Below are 25484 nucleotides of genomic sequence, written 5' to 3' on the forward strand. Positions count from 1 at the left end.
ATACTAAAAGAACTGAATCGAGTCTCTCAATATGTGCTGACATCAAATACTGTGACAACATCCTAATGATTTTTCTTAACATTTTATTATGAGATGTTCAAAACATACAGGAAGGTTGGAAGAATTTTACAGGGAATATATGTTTACCAAGACTCAACTGTCAACACTTTACTAAGCTTGTTATATCAATTATCCAATAGTCTATCCACCTATCAATCCATCTTTATTTTTGATGTATTTTCATGAATGAATTGCAGTTATTAACACCCATCCTTCTAAAACTCCTCAGCAATACATATTATTAACTAAAGTTCAGTATTCTTTTGTTGTAAAATGTCCATACAATGAAGTGCACAAATATTAATGGTACTTGTGCTAATAAGTTTAGGCAAATGCATACACCTATATAACCCACACCCCTATTTAAAATATTCTTATTTACCATCACCCCAGAAAGTTCCCTCGTGTCCCTTCCCAGAGACAACCACTTTTTTTCCCTACCAGATTTCCCTGTTGTACAACTTCACATAAATGGACTCAGACATTATGTATTCCCCATGATAATTTTTAAAAGACAAATTCCTATGAAATTCAAAGTGTCTCTGAAACAGGGAGAATAGTGATAAAGACAACATCTGGGATCAGATTCTGATGCATTCACTGAGCAGGTATTATGAGAACCTCTACTCTGTAGATAAAGAGATCAGACAATCTCTGCCCTCAAGGAGTTCACACTGTCTTGCGGGGATACATCCTGGTCAGAGTCCTGGAGTTGAAACAGTCATCACGTGCCACAGAAGGAGACCTAATACAGTCTGGGAACCAGAAGGGAATCAAGGGAAATTTAACGTTGTACCTAGGAACTTGTCTCAGGCAGCCAATACTCTGTATTATCTGCAATTCTAGAATCTTGTAACTCAAAATGATTTGTCCTTAAAAGGGCAGTTTTACAGTACTGAGATGTCAGGCATTCTGCCAAAGAAACTATAAAAGTTACAAACTGAAATTGGGCTTACTGTTTTCTCTAGTTTGAACTGATACAAACTCAGGTGCTGTATTCAGCATTGCTTCCAAATGTAAAAGCACCATGCTTTTCTGGTCCCGAACCACAAGTGGCAGAAGTTTTGAAGGGCTCCAAACAGCAACAGCAAAGCTTTACATCTTCCTGGACTTTGCCTTAGCTTTCTCAAGGCTTATCACACCCATTATATCTCCAAGTTTAGGCCCTCACTTCCTAACTCATTTTCACTCATTACCTTCAAATTTTACACACAAATTACAAATGAAAGGTACTTGGATCCCTTATATACCAACTTTGTCCTATGGCTGTTTTCTAGTGGGGAAATATGAGGGGAGCCCAAGAAAATGTGATGGTATTGAAATTTGATTAATCACTCTTCTTCCAGCAAAGTATGACAGGGATAAGCAAAGTTTGCAAACTTCTTTTATCCAAAGAGAAAGGAGAAAGCTATACACCAGGAGCCACCTATTGCTACAGATATGATGACCCTTGAAAGAAATTAGTTTCTTTTTCCTATCATTTGAAACAAAAAGTTAGCTAGCATCTCAGTCTAACTAAACGCATTCCCCTTTTTTGGTGTACTCTGTCAGGAGCAAGTCACTGCTGACTAATGACTGAAAAGAACTTAAACTGAACGTTGATGGTAAAAGGAAGAGCAACTACTGAGGTGGTCTGCTTTAAACAAGTCATGGCACTTCTATAGTAACAAAGCAGCTATCAATGACAAACTAATTTTAAGGAATACTTTCTTCTTGCCCTTCTCAGTCAGCTTGACTCAGCTGAGTTCCACAATTCACAAACAGCTGCAAGAACAGAAAAATGAAGTGCCTGTACATTGGAATCCTGACTCAAGCAGACTTGTTTCATTGGCTGGATAAAGGATAGCAGAATGTATAACCGAATCATTTTCCTATACACCTGAAACTAACACAATGCTGTAAATCGACTATATTCATATATTAAAAAAAAAAAAAAAAAAGATAACTAAGCATTAAAGGTAAAGGAGGAGAGGAAAAAAATCTCAGTTTAGCACATGTATGTTATAGCCTGAAGGTTTGTGTGCCCCACCTTGTATGTGGCACTCTTGACCCCCCGATGTGATGGTATTTAGAGGGCAGCCTGCGGGGAGGATTACATTTACATGAGGTCAAGAGGTTCTCTCTCTGCCATGTGATGACACAGAAGTCTGTACACTAAGAGCCAAATCTGCCAGCACCTTGATTTTGAACTTTTCAATGTCTAGAACTGAGAAATGTCTGTTGTTTAAGCTATTTGTTGTTGTTTAGTTGCCCAGTCGTGTCCACCTCTTTTGAGACCTCATGAACTTGTAGCCTGCCAGGCTCCTCTGTCCATGGGATTCTCCATGCAAAAATACTGGAGTAGATTGCGACTTCATTCTCCAGGGGATCTTCCCAACCCAGGGATCAAAGGCACATCTGCATTGGCAAGAGGATTCTTTACCACTGAGCCACCAGGGAAACCCCTTAAGCCATTCGGTCTATGTTATTATAGCAGCCCGAGTAGTGTTAAAATGTTTCCAACAACTTCTATGACCCATCAAGGAATGAAAGTCAGACAGGATATTCCAGATTGCTGTGATGCTGAATATTCATATGTCCCTTCACTCTCTTGATTCTTAAAAGAAGTATTTATCAGATATCTACCAGGTGTAAAGCACTGTGCCAGGTGCTTGCAACTGTGGAAACTGATTAGATCAGAGTCTCTGCCTTGTGGAGCCGACATTTGAAAAGCTAAGTAAGTAAAGTCGCTCAGTTATGTCCAACTCTTTGCGACCCGATGAACTGTAGCCTACCAGGCTCCTCTGTCCACAGGATTTTCCAGGCAAGAGTACTGTAGGAGTGGGTTGCCATTTCCTTTTCCAGGGGATCTTCCCGACCCAGGGATCGAACCCGGGTTCTCCAGCATTGCAGGCAGATGCTTTACCGTCTGAGCCACCAGGCTAAGGCATCAAATAATGACAATATAAATAAAATAGGTAAGTGCTATGAAAACAGCAGAGGAATATGGTACCACAAGAGTATGTAAGAGGGAGATCCGAACTGGTCCTTAAGTGTAAGCTGACAACCCCGAAAAAGTGAAATCTGAACTGAGATCTGGAGGCAATCAGCAGGACTTACTGAGTGAACCAGTACAGTGGGACTCCGCATGAACAAGGCTGGGAGACCAGAGAGTACAGAAGTCCCCATTGGCTGGGCAGGGCAGTTTTAGCTGCAGATGACAACAAGGGAGACAGGGCCTGGATCACTTGATCTAAAAAAAATACAGAAATAATAAAGAATGGACTGAAGGGAGAGGAGAACCCTGATAAATCCTATTTTATCCATTTCTACTTCAGAATCAGATACAGTTATCTGCAGAAAAAGCTCCCTACTGGAAACTAGATTCTGAAGGAAGTAAGCTGGGATCAGCCTTTGGAGACTGGGAGGTGCTGCAGCTACAGACCTCCCCAGGCCCCCCACCCCGCGTCACACTGTGAGAAATGCTCTCTACTCCCCTCACTCTGCAGGCAGTTTACAATGACATTTTATCAGAAGATGTGCTGAACACCCCTTTCATCAATTCTAGAGTTCAGGATATTCACTTTTATGATAAATGTCTTTAAAAATTCTAAAACTGGAATGTTTTAGAGTAATTATTAATGTATGGCAACTGCTTCCTCATCTGGTGGTCCCTCATCAGGGAAGCTCAACTATCCCTTTGTAAGGGTCAGGGAGCACCTTACAATGTAATGTGTAAACCAACAGTGTAGCTCATATGATTTCACAGTCTCCTAACAGAAACAAGCAAAATGAAAAACAGATATAAAAAGCTCAGAAAGCACCCATATCCAGACCATTTAGCTTGGGAATAAGCATGACCTGAAGATACATTATTATAATACAAAGTATTAATAAGCTGAATTTACCAAGACAGTTTATACTCAGTAAGGGAAAAGTTTATTTGGAAAAATCCTTAAAAAGAAAAAAAATGCTTTGCAGTCAACCTATTTTGAAAAGAAACTTATTTTTCTTGACCAAAACTAACTAACTTTTCTTGACTAAACAAAATGGATCAATGAAGAACTGTTTTACCTACAAAGTTATGAGGTGGAGTCACTAAGAGTCAAGGTAGCATGCTAAATGTTCTACCAAGAAAAAGACTAAGAGACTAACCTACTACAGAAAGGAAAGTGCTAGTAACCATAACCCAACCACAAGAGAAGACCAAATAGAAAGGACTTTAAAAAAAAACAAAAAAAACTTTATTCCAAACAGAAATACCAAAAGAAGCACATTACCTCTGAAACATTTAACAGAATTTCATTTAAACTGATATAGTCACAAAACTGAAAATATCAAACAAAACCAGCTTTGCGTGCTTAACCACTTTTAATAATGAAACTTTAAAAAAGGAAACATACAGAGACTCCCCCACAATTTGGGAGCCATTTAGGCAAGCATATATTCAGTATTAGGCAAAAAGGCAGCATTAAAAACTAAAAATCCTCAACTTTAAGGAGAATGCCTATTCAAGTCTTTGATACTCATTTATAAGCACATGAGAAAACAGATTATTTTCAAAGAGTCAAGTCTGAGTGCTTACCCTGTCTTTAAATGTGATCGCCACTGCACCTTCATTTTGACTGCATACCCCTCACACGACAGTACTTCACCTACACTGAATAGTCTTGGTCAGTATGACTGGCTTACCGTGAAGGCCTCCAGGACCACCGTCGTCGTCATCTTAAGGTCTGTATTGCCTGATAACTGAGTCTCACCATGTTATCAAGCTAGGGAATTTCAGGTCTCCAAAGCTGATTATATACACACAGTTCTGTTTCATTGCACAGTTCACAATATATAGCAGGTAATTATATGTAATATTAACTGTTGAGACAAAAGCACCAACTATCTCTGACCACTAAAGAAATGAAGACACACTTGCCACCATATAGAGGTTGTGTTTACTCTGTAGTGCAGTCCTGAGGGCTCATACCACTCTAAGGGTGTTTAGTATAGACTCTATAACATATTTCTGGTGGCATCAGAATGAAGTATAGGAGGCAAGACCCGAACTGCCCTGTGCTCTGAGCCGTCTGCACCACATATGTAACAGAAAGGCCACTTTTAAAGCTTTTCAGATAAAGTCATTCGATCATTATTTGCCTTTTCAAAATTATTACCATACTAGTTCACACTGAAGGTAAAAACAATAGTTAGAATCTCTTACTTACTAATAACACATTTTGACTTCTTTTAAATTTCAGACAAAGCTGTTGGCTACCAAAAGTTCTGTTGAGTTTTCTGTCAAATTTAAGAAACTACAGGACAACACAAAACCATCCCTGGTAATGTATTTGCAGTTTGGTCTTCAAAAGCTGTAAAAAGTGACAAAGAAATCAATAAAGTGAGTTAAATTCATTAAAAAATATTTATTGTTTTTAAATGCCACGTTTGAGACAGCAGAAACCAAAGCAGCCTTCCAATTCTCACTTCACTTCTATTTCACAAAAGTGCTTTAGAATTTAGATTTCTATCACCTACATGGAGTGTATAGGCAAAAGGAAGCCCTGTAGAACTGAACGCCAGGAGAGTCAGGGCCAGGGCGTGACCCCAGGCTCACTCGCCCACCACACGCTGAGCACCCAGATATGCCCCCGAGCATGGGACACACAAGAGAACGAGAGGTTCAGGCACCACAATGCCTTTGCCACCCATCCCTGAAATTCAATCTGTTTTAAATCCTGACTGTTCCATAGGCCAAAAGATGCTACTCTCATTTGGCGTTAAATTCTTATTTTCTCAAATCCTTGCACCTGCACCTCGTTTCTAGAATAAACTGCCATTTCCAGCACAACATTCCCAAAGAGCCTCTGTAAAGCTGGCGAGCTTCATTACCACCTGGCAAACACCTGACGCCGCCCCCGACCCTTCACAGCCGGAAGGACGATGGTCCTGTCACCTGACCAGCCATCCTGCACTGAGAGGTAAACATCTTTGTTGGACTATCTGTCCAGAAACTGAGTAAACTATCATTTGAGGCCCTGGATTTATTTTGGTCAGCATGTGCACATATTCACATGCAATTATCCAGAAAGATGAAAAACTGGTGATAACAGCTAGGTGCTCTGCCCATGTCAAATGCTAGAAAGCAATCTTAACTACATAATACTTACAGATGTGGATTTTTAAAAAACTGATTAACCATTTTTCTAGGGTATCTGGTATGTTTTACTAGTTATTCAATACCAACTGAAAGAACCACTTTGCTTTTTTATCTGGAAGAAAATATTTTAAAATCTGATTCCTCTGACAAGCAAATTTTTGTCTGTTAGGTAAGGGATAACTATGCTACCCAGCGATCACCAACTTCTTGAATTTAAAGTATTTCAAATATCTTTATTTAAGCCTTATCCTCTTAAACTGTCTTACTATTTAAATGATAAAATGGTAAAACTGAGTTCCCAAAATGTAAAGATCCTAACAGAAGTTTCTATTTCCAAGAGTAAAATAAAAAAGACAGCTTAACACTGTGGGTGAAAGTTATCCTGAGTTTTTTCTCCTCCTTCTCTGGAACACTTAGAAACCAGAAAAAAAAAAAAAATCTGAGGTCTGATTAATAGACTTCCAAAATACAATGGAAGCACTTTGTTGTTTTTTTAAAGAGAGTTTCAAGAGAATAGGATACTTGAAAACGACAAACTAATACTCAAAGGAAAAATGAAAAAAAACTTCGAAGTTCTTCACTAAGTTGGCAAAAACAATTCAAAGAAGTTGAGCTTAACAGAGCTAGATCTGAAATACAATTATAGGTTTCCCCTGCATTCCCATGAAACCTTTTGTAAGTCGAAATGGTATAAAGTGAAGAAGCAATTACTTTTTGTAAAAGCAAAAATCAACTTTTGGTTAGTGAAAATAGGTACTAATGTAGGTCTTATGTAAAAGCAAAGTGGCATAAGAGAAACTCTGGAAAAGTGGGGGATACCTGCAATATGAAACTTAATGGGATGAAACAAAATTAACAAAATTTAAGTCTCCAGATCTTTTGGCAATGAAATAAGTGAAATATAAAAATATTTTGGAAAGGTTTAAAGTCACGTTCAGAACTACAGAGAAAACTTTCAACCCTAGAAAGCAAACCTTAGATGCTTGAGTCTACCATGTCTAGACAAATAACTCAGATAATGAACATCACAAGAGGTGCTTAGTTTCAAAATGAATACAAGCAATTTATCATGAAAAGCCTACACATAATAAACTATTTTTCTTCTCTGTTCTGCTCCATTGTTCTACCATGTACATGCTTAAGTTCACAAAAACTACCCTTTGCAATTCCTAAGAGCAGAGAAGCAAGAAATGGAGTAACAGAAGTTTGAGAATTCATGGGACCCTAAGAGCCTTTTCTCTGGCTGGTCATGGCCACTTATGTTTCAGTACAGAAGACTTCTGGAAAAGAGAATCATACCTTGGCTGTTTGTTTCCTTGTCAAAAGCTATGAGAGCAGCTAGTAATAAGGCAACTAGCCTAAAGGTCTCAGATAATGATTTTAAAAATCCCACCCTGCTCAAAAAAAAAAAAAAAACCTTTAAATTTTCCTACTGAAACCATTTATTCTGAACTTGCTGGGGCTTAAGGAAAATAGCTTTGCCCAGAATTCACTGTGCCCTGGATATGGACACCAATTTGTATTTGGCCCATTAGAAACAAGGCCGAATTGCATCCATCTTAGGTCTATTCAGTCGACAAATGGCACTGAACCAATTTCTTTCATATAATCTTTAACAAGAACTCATAAGTTGCATTAATTATGCCCCAAGAGATGAGGGACCGATGGTAATTCAGATGGGCACCTCGGAAAAGGTTTGTCAGTTTCCTGTCCCGTTCTAGCCAGATTTTTTGGAAAACCTTGGGGAAAGACTGAAATTCCCCACCGATTTGAGACTGCATGCGAGTTTTTACAACATTAACTGGAAAAAACAAGATTCCCAACATGGCACCCAACAGGCCTCCACAGATAAAATCATTGACCAAATGAGCACTGTGAGTCGTTGCTGTAGGCAGGTGCTCCTTTATGGGACCTCGAAGGCCAAAAAAAAGGACATTGCTGAATCCGTTACGGAAGAGAACGGGCACCAAGCCTCGATAATACTCTCGAATTCCATGGCATTTCAGTGCCTTGAAAGCCTGGTAAGTGTTTGTAAATTTGTCATGATGCCTGTGGTCCTGAAGCAATGTTTGGACTCTTTCCAGTGGAGTGAAAATTGCTTCTGTTGTCCCTGCAAGGACTGCGGCCATGCTGCGGGTTGCAAACTCTGGGGTACTGACATGCTTACGGAGAAGGCAAGATAAATCCTCATATAGACCAAACATAAGTGCCAGTGTGGTTGTCTTCTGCATTAATGGGGGGAGGATTCCGCGATACAAGTTTCGAAATCCGTCCCTCCTCAACTGAAGTATCGCATCCCGGGTTTTGATTCCATACAGCTGTTGCCGAAAGAGAACCTTCTGAATGGGAAATGTGATTGCTATGTTGTTGAATGCTGCACAGCAGCCACACAGGTAATGCTTCATTTCACTAACAGTTGCAATATGAGGTGCTATATCTTGCTTTGAAGATGTTAGGATTGGGGGCCTCTTTTCATGAGCTTCTGAATCCATCATGTTGCTTAAGATCTTTCTCCGTCACAAAGGACTTTTCTAACCTACAAACAACAAAATGATAATAGGTAAACCTTTATATACAGTACTAAACATATGACAAATTCCCCTAATCCTTCCTCCAATTTTTTGACTCTATTACATTTGGGGAGGGGGGCGGCCTGAGGCCCTTTCAGCAGTCCACGGGGTCCTCCTTTTTCCAGCTACATATCTGCGTAAGGCTGGATTTTCTGCATATACTTCAACTAAATCAATTTACCACAACAGATCAAATGCAGAGGTAGATATGAGATGCCACTGACCTTTTAAGTCGGACATTAAAGAGACTTACAAAACTGTAAAACATATTTCTCATTAATTCTGGGGGAGGGAAAATAATTATTTTTCATGAAAACATGTTGCTTATGTTAACATGTAATGGGTTTATTGCTGTTATTCTAAAGTGAATTAATAAATATTTAAAAATTTTGTTTTTATTTCTAAGACCATGAATATTAATCCATACAAATAAAGGCTCTTTGGCTGGGGAGGGGGGGGGGGCGGGTTCCACAAAATTTTTTTAAGTTTGTAAAGGGACCAAAAAATTTGAGAACCACTGGACTAGATCATATGTAATGCCTAAACTACATAATGGTACATGCGATTATCCTTCTGAAACAGATTCAAAGGGCTCTTGTAAGTAATAAAATAACAAGACACACATTCGATCATTCTGTTTGCTAACACTTACTTAGTATCTACTGTAAACTAGGTCCTCTGCTAAGTGCTACAGATTCAAAGACAAGGAACTTGCAATCTAACAGAGGACTGCCAAGGTAGACAATCACTTCAGTGTACTACCTTCTATGATAAATATCTACTGTGGGAACACAGGTAAGGGACAGCAAGTATATACTTTGTGAAGTGGAGGCTGGGAGAACAGGGTCAAAGACAGCCTGCAGGTATATACTATACACTCTTCACATATTTAATTCTCAAAAACAACTCCATAAACATTACATTCCCAGTTTTACAAATGAAAAACCAATATCCCCTTCATCCAAGATACAGTTAGTAACTGGTGGGTCTGGCATCTTGAAATGAAGTCTGCCTCCAGAGTTTATGTTCCTGTTGTCACACCACAGATGGCAGTGACTTTGGTAGGCTGTCCTGGGACAGACTGGCTGTACCAGACCATGCTGAAAAAGATCTGAAGCCTAAATACATAGGCTTAGCCCACTGAATGGAATGAAGGCAAGGTCCTACCCCTGGAATAAATACACTTTCTAAAAAGAGCCAGATTACTCCTTGCCCGTCATCTACAACCTAATTAAAAACAAGCAAAGGGCTTGAACAGACATTTCTCCAAAGATATACAAAATGACCAACAGACATACAAGAAGATGCTCAATATCACTTATTGTCAGAGAAATGCAAATGAAGACCTCATACTCATTAGGACAACTGCTATTAGAAAAGAAAAGAACAACTGTTGAGTGGGGATGTAAAATGGTGCAACCACTATGGAAAACAGTATGGCAGTTCTTCAAAAAATTAAAAACAGAACTACCATATGATACCATCACCAATCCCACTTCTGGGCACACATCCAAAAGAATTCATCGCAAGGTTTCCAAGAGATGTCTGCACATTCAAGTTCACAGAACTATTCACAGAGCCAAGAGGTGAAAGCAACCCCAGTGTCTGGATGCATAAACAAAACGTGGTATATTCGCACAAGAGAATATTATGTAGCCTTAAAAAGGAAGGAAATCCTGTTATATGCTACAACATGAATCAACTGTAAGGATAAGGGGAAATAAGCCAGTTATAAAAGGACAAATAACCACGTAATTCCACTTACACAAGTACCTAAAGTAGTCAAATTCATAGAGACGAAAAGTGGAAAGAATGGTGGTTACCAGAGGCTGGGGGAGGTGGGAACAGAGTTATACTATTCAGTAATGTGTACAGTTTCAGTTCTGCTAGATGAAAACTTCTGGAGATCTGTTTTATAACAATGTAAATACACTTAATGTAATTGAATTTATACTTAAAATTGGTTAAGATGGTAAATCTTAGGATACATTTTTTCTTTTTTTAACCACATACCTAGAAAAGAATACATATAAGGGTTTCAATTATAAGTAATTACAAGAATAAAACAGGCCACATAATAAACCATCTAGGTCTTTGACATATGACCAAAATAAAACCACCCCCCTTCCCAAACAAATTTATTGTTCTTTCCTCCCCATACCACACACATGCTGCTGTGAACTGCTAACCATTCAGGACAAAAGGTGTTAAAGAGAAATGTCATCACGTGAAGGTAGAGCAGAGTGCAGAGTGAGGCGCACAATCAGAAAGCGTATGTTCAGTTCACACGTGCAGAAGCCACAGACATGTGACAGAAAATACAGAACACACCTACACGATTCTAATTTTCCTTCTAGAAATACAGCCTAGGGAAACAGTTATTAATAGAAGAGGTACACAAAGACTCATCTACAGGACAAGTACGACAGTGCTCTTAACAGAAATACAGAGTCAAAATTAAAATGTGGAACAGAAAGGCACGCACTGCATAGATGAAGACGTAGCCAACTGACAGGATGTCATACAGGTAGTAAAAATGAAGGAGTATTTACACTTAAGGCTCAGTATATTAATTTGAATTTTTAATGGTGTTAAGTGTTGGATAGCAGCGAGTCCTTCTTTTGATCAATAAAGTATCACAGAAAAAATAAAAAATAAGGGAGAATACTTTTATTGACATGGCACAATCACGTTTTCATTAATATATTTAGATAAGAAATAGAAAGCCAAAATTAGTTTTATATTTTCTGATTTAATAATAATGCTATATTTTCCTATTCTATATTTTTCAGGTTGAATTAGCTGGAGACAGTGATAAATCTAAAGGTCTAACCAGGAGGACAAAAGGCCGACAGGGGGACGTGATAAGTTCCCAAGTGACCAAAGGCAAATTGCTGTGCCTCCTTGAGGCTGCTTCCACACGTGTAACCAGCCATGGCTGCCCACCCGCGCTCTGGGCAGAAGTCAGCTGCAGAGTACAGCAGCCAGGTCCCAGTAGTATGCTGGGGACACAGCGAGTTCTGAACTGTGTTCTTCTGTTTGCTTTATTCAGACTCGCATGATAACATTATCAAGATGTTATTTTCATTTACTTCTGTTAGGAATTCCTTCTTCTTTGCCTGCTTTTACACTGGTCTCCTCAGTCTATTAAGTGATTTTATTTTAATTCAATCAATTTATTCAACTCCTGTAACGTTCAGAGGTTAGGGATAAAAAACGACCTTGGCCTCAGGGGAGATACAACATGAAAATGACTGGATCACAGTGTGATAAATGCAACCACAGGGACGTGTACAAGGTATATGGTCCCATAGAGGAAGGGGCCATTAATTAGCTGTCCGGAGGGAAAGACAGGGTGGGCTATGACTTCTGGGCAGGGCTCTGCAAGGTGAATAGGACTCTGGTTGTACGTAAGGGTGAAGCACATTTTGGCCAAAGGCAGCACAGGCTAAAATGGAAGCCCCGTATCAAAGGAGCAGCAGGATCACATTCCTTAGGAGTATGTCTGGCTGGAGCTTACTGTGGAGGGAGATGCATGAGTGGCAGTCAGTAACACAAAAGCTGGCTAGGCCCTGCGTTACCAGAAACCCTCATGATGATACCAAGACCCTCTGATGCTATTATGGTTTGTTTTTCCCTTTCTCATATGAAGCCAATAGAAATAAGACTATTTTCCTTAGGCATGTTATACCAAGATCTGTGTGCCCTTCTCCCAGAAGACAGACTACATTAAGAAGAAAATGTGACATCTATATGCTCTAGCCCAATGGCTGTTTGCAGTTGGAGCTGGCTTGCTATCACATTTCTATTAGAAAAGATAAACATGCCCTCAGTTGAGAAAAATTATGCCTGGAAACCACTGCAGGCCCAATGGACTGTAGCCTGCCAGGCCCCTCTGTCCATGGAATTCTCCAGGCAAGAATACTGGTGTAGGCTGCCATTTCCTTCTCCAAGGAAAGCCTGCCTTAAGAAGGTAATAAAAGGAGTCAGCTCTTCTCCCTGCTGTCAGCTGGTCACACCTGTAAAAGGAGACAGCGCCAGGGCCCTAACTTCTCACTGTTCGCTCCCATCACCAGAGCAGCCACACTACCCCTGGACACCAAACACTGTGTTCACCTGAACAAACGTCACCTCTGGCAGAGGCTGGAGGACTGGGACTTATCTCTAAATGCTGCTTAGTACTATCAAGATGGGGAATTAAGGGACGGTAAAAACTGTGGTTGCTGAGGGGGCTGGGAGAGGGATGGAGCAGCAGTTTAGGATTAGCAGATGCAAGCTATTATACAGAGAATGGATAAACAAGATCCTACCATATACATAGGAAATTATGTTCAATATCCTGTGATAAGCCACAATGGTAATAAATACGAAAGAGAATGTATATATACATATATAGAGATAGATAATGGAATTACTTTGCTGTAGAAAATAACATTGTAAATCAACCATGCTTCAATAAAATAAACTAAAAAAACACAATTTAAAAAAGATATTTCTTAAGAGAAAAATAAAAGTGTAATTAATGAAATACACATATGTCCTCTCCTCCAGGCTCACTGCCCTAGCCCAGGTCCTCTTCATCTCCTGCCTGACCACTGACAAACCCTCTTTACTAGTCAGCCTGACTCTAATCACACATTCCATCTCATCCCCACCAACCTCTCCATCATTTAAAAATCCGCTAACAGCAGCAGACACCCCAGTGTTTTGAATGGTCATATAGTAGTTTATCAAATGGATATATGTAATTTATTCTATCTCCTATTCATGGTCACTGTTTATGATTTTTTTCCTTTTAAATAATGCTGCAATGGGCAACTTTGTAACTACATCTGGTGAACTCTCACAAGTTTATCTGTAGGGTAAAATCTTTAGAATGGACTGCAGTACATTTTAATTTGAAAGCTATGCCAAATTGCCCCCAGAAACCTTACTGTGATTTACATTTCCACCAAGTGTATGCGAGTTCCCAGTTTCCCTACCATTTCCAATACCACGTATTAAACAGTAATTTCTGCCCATCTGATGGGTGAAAAAAAACTTGTCACTGAAATTTTTTGATCAAAATTGAGCATTTTTCATCTGAAGGTCATGCTTTATTGACCATCTGAATTTCTTTTACTGTAAAATTTCACATTATCCATTTTTCTGAAGGCATTTTGTTAATTTGTAAGATTTCTTCCTATCTAAAGAAAATCAATCCTAGTTACATTAACCAAGTTGTGGCAAATACTTTCTCCAGTTTGTATCATTTTTGTGATACTGAAGTTCCTAATATTGATATGACATCTACCGATTCTGGCTTCTAGGTTTTGTGTGCTCCACAGAAGACCTTCACTATTCTTGAAGTATAAACATGGATTATAAGTAATCCACACTTCCTTCTACAACTTCTGTGGTTTTCATTTACCACTTTCATTTAAGTTCCCAGGTAAACTAGAATGTATTTTTGTCATATTCCTCACTCAAAATCTTGGAATTTCATAGAAGTTGACTTTATAAATTTAAAAAACTGTCACTTTCTCTTAAATTGAACCTTTAAAAAAAAAAACAACAAAAAACTGTACAAGGATGTGCTTTCTTCCTATTTCCTTTTTAGAAACCTTAGCAGCATTTAAAATTTTGTTCACAGATCTTGAAATTTCTCATGACCAGGTATCTTACCTTTTTAGTACCTATTATCAAAGAGTTATTTTCTTCCAATTAATTTTCTGCTCTTTGCGTATGAAACAGTTACCAGTTCCTGTGTATTAAGGTTAAAGGCGGCCAACAGCCTCTATTTCTCAGTTTTTTTTGGCGGATCTGCTCGTTTCCACTACATAAAATATCAAACAACTTTGCCTTCTCTTTATAGTATGCATCTTTCTTATGGGATTGGCATGTACTTGCTGAACAAAACTGAACTATGGTAATAGTCAACATCCTTACACTCTGACATTTGTGGGGACTCCAGTATGTGAAGCATGACGCTGGTTTGTGGTTTCAGGAACATGAAGTTCTTATCATCTGACTGTTTATAACCAAGTCCTAGCAGTTTCAAGTTTATGTGGGGAAACAAGTCATCATGATACAAAAATGTTCACTGATCAACTAGACCATGTAAAATTTGTTCCCACTCAAGTAATCTGTTTACCATCTCTCGCTGCCCATCTTCAGGACTGGGCTGCAAACATGAACTGGAGAATGTCTTCCCAGAGCTATTATGCAATTTCATCTGACAAATTACACTGTAACCCCCAACACTTCATTCCGCATTCATTCTAAGAATTAGTACATCTACAATGATAATTTAAGCCCCTGCCCCCTGCCATTTACTAGGAAATTTGTTTCCCATTAAAAATGGATTCCATTTTTCTAGCACTCTGTTCAGTCGCTCAGTCATGTTACTCCTTGCAACTCCATGGACTACAGCATGCCAGGCCTCCCTGTCCAGCACCAACTCCCGGAGCCTACTCAAACTCATGTCAGTGATGCCATCCAACCATCTCATCCTCTGCTGAACCCTTCTCCTCCAGCCTTCAGTCTGTCCCAGCATCAGGTTCTTTTCTGATCAGTCGGTTCTTCGCATCAGGTGGCCAATGTATTGCAGTTTCAGCTTCAGCATCAGTCCTTCCAATGAATATTCAGGACTGATTTCCTTTAGGATGGACTGGTTGGATCTCCTTGCAGTCCAAAGGACTCTCAAGAATCTTCTCCAACACCACAGTTCAAAAGCATCAATTCTTTGGTGCTCAGCTTCCTTTATAGTCCAACTCTCACATCCATACATGACTACTGGAAAAACCATAGCTTCAACTAGACAGACCTCTGTTGCTAAAGTAATATCTCTGCTTTTTAATATGCTGTCTAGGTTGGTCATAGCTTTTCTTTCAAGGAGCAAGCATCTTTTAATTTCATGGCTGCAGTCACCATCTGCAGTGATTTTGGAGCCCAAAAAAATAAAATCTGTCACTGTTTCTATTGTTTCCCCATCTACTTGTCATGAAATGATGGGACTGGATGCTACGATCTTAGTTTTCTGAATGCTGAGTTTTAAGCCAACTTTTCTACTCTCCTCTTCCACTTTTATCAAAAGGCTCTTTAGTCCTTCTTTGCTTTCTGCCATAAGGATGGTGTCATCTGCCTATCTGAGGTTACTGATATTTCTCCCAGCAATCTTGATTCCAGCCTATGCTTCATCTGGCCCAGCATTTCGCATAATGTACTATGCATATAGGTTAAATAAGGAGTGTGACATTATACAGCCATCACGTACTCCTTTCCTGACTTGGACCAGGTCTGTTGTTCCATATCTAGTTCTGTTGCTTCTTGACCTGTATACAGATTTCTCAAGAGGCAGGTCAGGTGGTCTGGTATTCACATTTCTGGAAGAATTTTCCACAGTTTGTAGTGATCCACACAGTCAAAGGCTTTGATGTAGTCAATAAAGCAAAAGGAGATGTTTTTCTGGAACTCTCTTCTGTTTTGATGATCCAGCGGATGTTGGTGATTTGATCTCTGGTTCCTCTGCCTTTTCTAAATCCAGCTTGAACATCTGGAAGTTCACAGTTCATGTACTGTTGAAGCCTGGCTTGGAGAATTTTGAGCATTACCTTGCTAGTGTGTGAGATGAGAGCACTTGTGCAGTAGTCGGAACATTCTTGGCATTGCCTTTCTTCAGGATTGGAATGAAAATTGACCTTTTCCAGTCCTGTGGCCACTGCTGAGTTTTCCAGATTTGCTGGCATATTGAGTGCAATACTTTCACAGCATCATCTTTTAGGATTTGAAATAACTCAACTAGAATTCCATCCGCTCCACTGGCTTTGTTCGTAGTGATGCTTCCTAAGGCCCACTTGACTTCACATTCCAGGATGTTTGGCTCTACCACAGTGGTTATCTGGATCATGAAGATATTTTTTGTATAGTTCTTCTGTGTATTCTGGCCACCCCTTCTTAATATTTTCTGCTTCTGTTAGGTCCATACCATTTCTGTCCTTTATTGTCTTCATCTTTGCATGAAATGTTCCCTTGGTATCTCTAATTTTCTTGAAGAGATCTCTAATTTTTCCCATTCTATTGTTTTCCTCTATTTCTTTGCACTTATCACTGAGGAAGGCTTTCTTATCTCCCTTGCTATTCTTTTGAACTCTGCATTTAAATGGGTATATCTTTCCTTTTCTCCTTGGCCTTTTGCTTCTCTCCTTTTCTCAGCTATTTGTAAGGCCTCCTCAGACAACCATCTTGCCTTTTGCATTTCTTTTTCTTGGGGACAGTCTTGATCACTGCCTCCTGTACAATGTCACAACCCTCTGTTCATAGTTCTTCAGGCACTCTATCAGGTCTAATCAATCCCTTCAATGTATTTGTCACTTCCATTGTATAATCGTAAAGGATCTGATTCAGGTCACACCTGAATGGTCTAGTGGTTTTCTGCCGGGAGCCGGTGAGGCATTCCACTCATGACAAAGGTCATGAGGAAGGAGGCTTGGCATACGCAAAGGTGGGATCGAGCCTCAGGAGTCCCCCTGGATATTCTCGAGCATCTACCCCCCAAAAAAACCAGAGTCTGCCTACTTTATTGCTTTGTGCTCCACCTCTGACTTTACTGGGGGCTGTCCCCCACCACCATGTCGCTCTCTCTGTCAAAGAGTTAACTTACAGCTCCAATTAATAAAGTTCCTGGGCAACTAGGAGTGTTTAAATCCAAACCCCTCAGATGGCTCTCTAACTCGCCTGACAAGTTTACTTGGACTCCTACAGCTATGCATACGATTGTTTACAGTCTCCCAGCCTCGAGAGGCACGGGAAGCTTAAGATATTCAAATAGCTTAGAGCCTCTCAGAGAGTTAGAAACTGTCAGAATAAAACGAGTAAAAGATTTCATTGATGAGCCAATGCTTGCTGCCAACTTTCCACATCCCCTGAATTGTATCCTTGAATGTGTATTAATTAATATAGTTGGTATGTAGAAAAAATAAGTAGTGGCCTTGGTGTTAGTAACTTTAGATCCTTAAGGTAATAAATTCTTTCCTTTATTGTAAACCCATTACACATCCGCCCTATAGGAATGCAATTTTATCTTCGGAAGATGACGCCAAACCTCAAAATAATTACTCTTAGAGAAAATAAGTCTTTGTTGATAAGTCTTTGTCAAGAGTCATAAAATGTTAATAAGCCTTCTGGCCAGAAGATGATGTAAATCACCTAAACCATTTGTATATGATAAATTTGCAGGAAAGAAACCCTGGTTTTTGATAAGGATCAAAAACTGCTGACTTTGCATCCCCTATTATCCTCTATGTGTAACTTAGGGTATAAAAGCCCCTGTTGAAAATAAAGCTACGGGCCTTGCTCACCAAAGCTTGGTCTCCCCATGTCATTCTTCCCCTCAATTTCCAGCTGAGTCTCCATCTGGAGCGCGGATATCCTCTGCGACCATTTATTTGCCTGGGCTTCTAAGACCCACTCGAGAAGGTGTCTAAGGTGGGGCACCTTCCGCTATTCAAGAGGGCGCCTGCGGCCTCCATGGTCAGAGCTAACCTGGTGTCACGGGTTATATTGATTTTCCGCGTAAAACAAGCTACTCAGCTTCTTTTCTCCACTGAATTTTCCTACTGAGCTATCCTCATTCTATTACTCTTTATATCTTTGATGAATAAATAAATAAATAGTCGCCGACACCGTCTCCCCTTCGAATACTCTGGATCAGCCGGGGCTGGACCCCGGCAGTTTTCCCTACTTTCTTCGATTTAAGTCTGAATTTGGCAATAAGGAATTCATGATCTGAGCCACAGTCAGCCCCTAGTCTTGTTTTTGCTGACTGTATAGAGCTTCTCCATCTTTGGCTGCGAAGAATATAATCAATCTGATTTCGATATTGACTATCTGGTGATGTCAATGCTTAGAGTCTTCTCTTGTGTTGTTGGAAGAGGGTATTTACTATGACCAGTGTGTTCTCTTGGCAAAACTCTGTTTGCCTTTGACCTGCTTAATTTTGTATTCCAAGCGCAAATTTGCCTGTTACTCCAGGTAGCTCTTGACGTCCTACTTTTGCATTCCAGTCCCCTATAAAGAAACGGACATCTTTTTTGGGTGTTAGTTCTAGAAGGTCTTGTAGGTCTTCATAGAACCTTTCAGCTTCAGCCTCTTCAGCGTTACTGGTTGGGGCCTAGACTTGGATTACTGTGATATTGAATGGTTTACCTTGGAAACGAACAGAGATCATTCTGTCGTTTTTGAGACTGCATCCAAGTACTGCATTTTGGACTCTTTTTGTTGACCATGATGGCTACTCCATTTCTTCTCAGGGATTTTTTTCCACAGTATTAGATATAATGGTCATCTGAGTTAAGATCACCCATTCCAGTCCATTTTAGTTCACTGATTCCTAAAATGCTGATGTTCACTCTTGCCATCTCCTGTTCACTCTTGCCACTTTCAATCTGCCTTGATTCATGGACCTTACATTCCAGGTTCCTATGTAATATTTCTCTTTACAGCATCAGACTTCACTTCTATTACCCATTATATCCACAACTGGGTGTTGTTTTTGCTTTGGCCACTAATAATCAATAAGGGCCTCTTAGTTTTTTCAAACATGAGAAGGGAATACACATTTATTCCTGTTTTATGATCACCTCCACCCTTTCCCACCACCACTACCCTAGGAATCTATCTTGAACTCTGGTCAGTTGCTTCCAGGAAGCTACTGAGAGGATCCTATGGACCCTGGAGACAGAGCCAGTGTAACATTTAACAGGTACAGATAATTGCCTGGGTTCAAATCCCGGTTGAACTATGTATATACTGTGTGACTTTCAGCAAGTTACTTCATGTCCCTATGGCTTAGTTTCCTTGTTTACAAAATAAGAATGCTATCTACCTCACAGGCCAGCCAATTAATTGAATAAATACATAGGAAGCACCCAGGAAAGTAATCTACAGCACAACAGATGGCTTGACAAGGATAAAGTACTATTGTTCTTTTCTGATGTATTTGTTTGGTGTATACGTTAGTGCGTTGCTTGACAATTTGTCACCCTTGCAATCCTACTTGGCCACAGTGAAATATTCCTTTAATGTACCACTACAGTTTGCTAATATTTTAAAATTTCACATCATTATTCGTAACATACTGAGCTTCCGATTTCAGTACTACCTTCATGTAAAGTTGAGATGTCAACGTTCCATTCCCTTTGTAAAAGAATTCTGTCATTTTTCCTTCTTTAAGCTGGCGAACAATTTAAATCTTATCATAATTATCTTTTTCTTGAAAGTTAAGAGAAGTCACCTGAAACGCCATCTGGGCCCGGTGTTTTGGGGGAGGGCAGCTTTACAAAGACCTTCTCGATTTCTTCCATTGTTACTGGCCTGTTAGGTTCACTTTCCAGAGTCAACTGTGATAACTGGATTTCCCTAGACAGAACAGAGAAAGTCTGATTTATTTAGTTTTATAAGGCACTTGTTATTTAAAAGAACACTTTTACTCTTGTGTGTCTACATTCCCTTTTTCTTGAGCAGGGTAGCCAGTTTACCTAATTTACATTTCTCTCATCACAGCAAAGAACCAGTTCTTAAATTTACCAATTTTACTATGTTTCAGTTTTCAAAAATTTTGTTTTTCTTCTTTATCATCTTATTTCTCCTGCTCTGGGTTTATTTTCTTCTAATTTCTTAAAGGGAATTTTCTTACTTTTATGTATTCTTTGTTTCATAATTTGAGTGTTCAAGGCTATGTATTTTGCTTTAAGCAAAACCTTTACTATTACTTTTTAAGCCATTCCATGGAGAGTTTTGGTCTAATTGGTGGTTACCTTACCATCTGTATCATCTCCTGTTCTTCACCACAGTGGCTTTGATTTGGGATGACATGCACCCTTTCCAGAGTCCAGGCCTATTTAGGGTTTGTGCATCACAGCATATCTTTAATTTATGCTCAGGAGATGAGAATCTTTCTTGTGTAGGAAAGATCCTACAGGGATGAACCTTGATATCTGACAACTACCCTCCAGTCTGAAAAGGTTCAATGACAAAAACACCTTGAGGCTGACCTTCATCAGTGGGAGAACAAAGCAGCAGCAAGCAGCCAAGTTCACAAAGTCCACTGCTAAGTTTTTTGATCACAGTGGGACACTGGTCATGGATGTACACAAGCCTGAAGTAGCCAGGCTCCATAATAGTCTCGCCACAGAAAGAAAATAAAACACAGACTTTTCAAAGTGACCATCTTTCTGCCGGATCATGCTGAAATACAAAGTGAGGAGGAAAGAAACTGAGATCTTAAAATGAAGCCAGAAATGTTAAAATGTCTGTTCTGAACTTTTAGTCCATCCAGGATAAACAGGATTTTCCAGCACAGATATGAGAAGCTGCCATCTGGTATCTAGCTGGGGCCTCCTTGACCTGCTGATTGCACTATTTCGACTCTTTTTCTGGAAAAGCACTTTTGATAAAAGCTGTATAGATTTCCTCCTTCATACCAAAAGTAATTTATATAGTATTGGCATTGTGCCGTGTAGTATTTGAAGACTCAATTTTTAAACTTGTTAACCTGTTTCTGACTGTGCTAACTCCCCTTTCAACAGCTGTCTCCCTTAATTCAGGATATGATCTGCATGTATGACAGCTGTCCTTCACACACAACTTTTGCAGGTATGCATAAATCTGACTTTGGGAGAACTGGAAAAAACAACAACAGTTTTTTAATTTGTTTAAAACAGATCTTCGGTTACATTTTGTGCTCTTAACGAATTAAAGGCGTCAACAGCATTTTTAGTTAAAGAAAATTTGTCCTATAGACGCTTGAGAAGTTTGCCAGGGCCTAGAGTTTGATAATTATTAATCGATCAGTCTTTTATATCCTTTCTTCTTATCATTTCAGCTGCCAGACATGAGTTCAAACTCTTACTACTACTACACTTGTCAATCTAAGATTAACCAACATTTTAAAAATAACTTAGCATAGAAATACTTTATATCCATGTAATGCTTCGCTCTTCTTCAGTTTCAGGAATAACCAATGTTAAAACCAACAAAAACATCCAGATTCATGTATGTTATTTGCCATTAACACAGTGACAATTTGTAAATGTAAAAAAATTTCATTTTTACATACAAAACACATAACAATCTCAATTATAAAGTCACAAGCTACAAGCTATTTAACAATACACATCCTTGATAACACAAACCAAGATACTTGTACACCTGAACAACACAATTTTGTTCACGTTCACCCTTAATGACTGGAATGGTACTTGCATTACTTTTCAAAATTTTGCAAATTAAAGTACTTCAATTAGTTTTGTCATGACTCTTTGGGTCTGTTATTAAACAAACAAATCTGTGGCTAATAGAAGCCAGTCATTTCTTGACTACTGTACTGAATTATTTTAGGAAATCTGAAGAACATGTGTACATTTATGGTTTCAGATTTTTAAAAAATAAGCCTGGACTTAGGAAAAAGGAACATAATGAAATCTTTCCAGACTTCACAGATTTACAGCTTTCTCCCTCATTTCATCCTATACACCAGGATAGTGTGAACAGGTTCTCAATTTAGCAACAGAAGGCAGGCTAGTGTGCAGGATAGTCTTCTGTAGCGAAATTTAAAATTTTGCGTGTTTATCTAGAGTGTGAACATGACTAAATTTCTTTGCTAAACTGATCTATATATTTAAATTCTTTAACATGGATAATAATTCTTTGCAATTTATTGCAAAACTTATTTGCCATAATTTTACATTTGTTTGCTACCTAAAACACTCAACCTATGTCAACATTAGGAAACAAAGTTAATTAAGCTGACTTTCATTAAACTCCAAGTGTCAATTAAACTTCTGCGGCAGAAGAAAACAGTGTAAAGTCTAAATGCTCACTGTAATTTACAGTCCACGGGATAAGACCGAGAAATGAGCCAGCACAAAGGTCTTTGTGCAAAAACTGGGGAGAAAGCAACTGTTATTCTCAAAGGATGTTGACTCCCACAAGTCAGCACGTCTGAGTCAGCATTCAGAACAAGATTAATCTGGATTCTAGTTCTAGTTAGGACACTATCTTGCTACTATAAATACAAAGCAATGTCTATAATTTTAAAATTCCACTTCTCTGGGCTAACTTTAATCTACCAAAGGAGAGACCAGATAAATCCACTCCCTCTTAAAGGTAACAGCTTGTGATCTTTCCCTGGGATGCACTCGAGGTGACTCCAGATCCAAAGTGCCTAACCTGTGCTCTGGAACCACTAACGGGCCCAACCAGTCCTGACACCTTTTGATTTTATGGAATTCTTTCAAAACAAGGGCACTACAGAGTTACTTTAAGGGCTTCTGTTTCACTGCTTGCAGGTGGGGATTAAGACCAGATGTGTACAGCTCAAAGGGGCAAAAAAGAAAAGCGTAAATGCAGCTGAGGCATCGACACGCTCCACCTAGATAAGCTACTAAGCTTAGTAATTGGTACAGAGATTTTCAATTAACAACAATGCCCACCCCCACTTCCCCACCATCACGGAAAAAAACCAGCCTAGTACAACGGAGTTTCTCGCAATGCGAAGCAACATGGTGTCGCAGAACAAGCATTGTTTGGCCGGGTAGCTGAACTTACTTACCGCTTCCCTGGCGTCCATTTCCCCGGTCTGTGGTTAAGGGGGAGGGGAGGGGAGTGGACAGGATCGTCCAGGCCTCTCCAGTCCCTGACATTCAACGGAACCAGAGGTCCTGGAATCCCAGGCCCCGAGATAGCAAGGGCCCTTCAGCGGTCCCAGCGTCGCTCTCCCGGGACTCAGGCAAAGCCCGGCCCCTCCCCGCCCCGCTCTCAGGGCTCGCCGGGAGGCACCTCCCCGCCCGGGGCGCACCCAAATGAAAGCACAGCCTCCTCTGCCGAAAAGGCTCTTCCCAGCAGCCAGACGGCGCCCTCAGCCCGGAAAAGCCCGGTGGCGGGCGGCAGAGCAGGGAGCGTAGAGCTGGCCCCGGCGACTGCGGACCCCACCCGGGATGGCGCGCGCGGGAACAGCGGGACGCACCGAGGGGAGGCAGTGCGCGCGCGCGGACGGGGGTGGGCGCCGAGCAACCGAGCCAGAGGGCCGGGCAGACGGCCTCCTCAGAGCCTCTTTCGTGCTTCCACTCACTCCACGCGGAGGCCGGGGGAACCCCGTGTTTTCCTTTCGCCTGCCTCCCGACTCACCCATCGCCGCGGGCGCCCGGCTTCCACGCCCGGTAGCGGCCCGCCGGCAGGTTGGTGAGCCTGCGAGCCGGCGCAGGCGCAGACCTTGACCGACCCAGAACTCTGGGCGGGGCGTGACGCGGTCGACGCCGCCGAGCCCGGTCACGTGAGGGAGACGCGGCCGCACCACCTCTCAATAATCCCGCGGAGGGTCAGGTGATGCCGGCTAACTCCTGGCAGCGGTTCGCCGCCGCAGGGCAGGTGTAGGGTCACCCATCACACCTGTCGTCAGGCTTTGGGATTCCGCTTGCTGGAATAGCGTACCCTTGGTGTATGGTGGCCTTGCCGTGCCACAAATAGCCAACGCTTTTGCTAGTGCACAGCCTGTGGGAGGACCACTGGGAATCGACAGTTGTGGATGGCAAGCTTGCACGTGGGCCTAGGCCTTCCAAGTCCCCACCTCACTACCCTTTGTATCATTGGTTAGATTTCATCAAACGCTTGGAGTTGCCTTTTGTCAGGTACTGATACTGCAGTTCACAGAACACCTTTAGAATATACAAATATGTGTGCTCTAAAATATACAGATTATTTAAAAGCCCTGTTTCCTTCAATTTCAGACAACTTGCACGTCTTGGACTCTACTGCAGTCGGAGTTAGGAGGCCTAGGTCAAGTCATAGCGATCCTTGAGCCCCAGATCTCTGAAAAGTAATACCTGCCTTGCATGCATCCCTTGGCCTTTGTAAGAATCACTGGGAATAATGATCTGACTCTTTTATCAACTGGAAGGCACACAGATGTGAGGGACCGAAGGAATTGGAAAGGTCAGCCTGGGAGCGAGGTCCTCTTGAGGATCATCAAATATGTGATGGCTTACCAGGTGGCTCATTGCTAAAGAATCTGCCTGCCAATGTAGGAGGTGCAAGAGACACTGGTTCCATCCCTGGGTGAGGAAGAGGAAGATCCCCTGGAGTAGGAAATGAAAGCACACTGCAGTATTCTTGCCTGGAAAATTCCATGGACAGAGGAGCCTGGCTGGCTACAGTCCATAGGGTCACAAAAAAGAGTCAGACACAACTTACAGCTAAACAACAACAACATGCTCTTTACTTGGGGTTTGTCCAATAAGCAACTTCCTGGAGTGAAACCAGGTGGGTGGGTCTCCCTGTGTACTTCCCCTGAGAGCACTTTGTAGATACTGACTGCTTGAGCTGGTCTGATTAACTGCTTCTTGTGATGTGGGAGGCCGTGCTACCTAATTTCAGCCAATGCTCTGCTGAGGTACCTACTGTGTGCCACTGTGTTCTCTTGGGGGAGCTTAGAGTGCAGTGGAGGCTGTAAAAGCAAAAACTCTGAAAATTCAGAAGCATGAGGGGCCTTTCCCCTTAAGAGGGAACCAGGGATGGCGTCACAGAGGAGGAAGTCACCTAGGCCTTGGGGGATGAATGAGTGGGAATTTGGACTAGTGAGTAGGAGGTAAAATTGTAAAGGTCAGGTGGTGGGGTCTGATATTGCAAACCTTGACCGTCAGATGCAGGCACCTGGCATCTAACCAGTGTGCAGAGATAGATTTCGGGCTCCA

At 40.8% G+C, this 25484-nt stretch overlaps 1 protein-coding gene across 8 annotated transcripts; it reads right to left on the reverse strand.

The window, feature by feature from the left end:
* Positions 1-66: 66 nt before the first annotated feature.
* SLC25A51 (solute carrier family 25 member 51) lies at positions 67-24028 on the reverse strand. Of its 8 annotated transcripts, none has more exons than XM_027549697.1 (3): positions 23923-24028; positions 20030-20154; positions 67-8723 (listed from the first exon to the last, which is right to left on the reverse strand). In XM_027549697.1, the coding sequence occupies exon 3, from the start codon at positions 8680-8682 to the stop codon at positions 7789-7791; it is 894 nt and encodes a 297-aa protein (XP_027405498.1). In that variant the 5' UTR covers positions 8683-8723; positions 20030-20154; positions 23923-24028; the 3' UTR covers positions 67-7788. The 8 variants fall into 8 exon arrangements, with proteins under 8 accessions (XP_027405498.1, XP_027405499.1, XP_027405497.1 ...); XM_027549698.1 differs by lacking the exon at positions 23923-24028 and adding an exon at positions 23762-23921; XM_027549696.1 differs by lacking the exon at positions 23923-24028 and adding an exon at positions 23348-23744.
* Between the last annotated feature and the right edge of the window lie 1456 nt (positions 24029-25484).

The sequence above is a fragment of the Bos indicus x Bos taurus genome, chromosome 8 (assembly GCF_003369695.1).
Source record: "Bos indicus x Bos taurus breed Angus x Brahman F1 hybrid chromosome 8, Bos_hybrid_MaternalHap_v2.0, whole genome shotgun sequence".
Classification (NCBI taxonomy): Eukaryota; Metazoa; Chordata; class Mammalia; order Artiodactyla; family Bovidae; genus Bos; species Bos indicus x Bos taurus.

Excerpts from the sequence above, each read along its gene's own strand:
- SLC25A51 (XM_027549697.1), bottom strand. The coding sequence starts at position 8,682 with ATGATGGATTCAGAAGCTCATGAAAAGAGGCCCCCAATCCTAACATCT.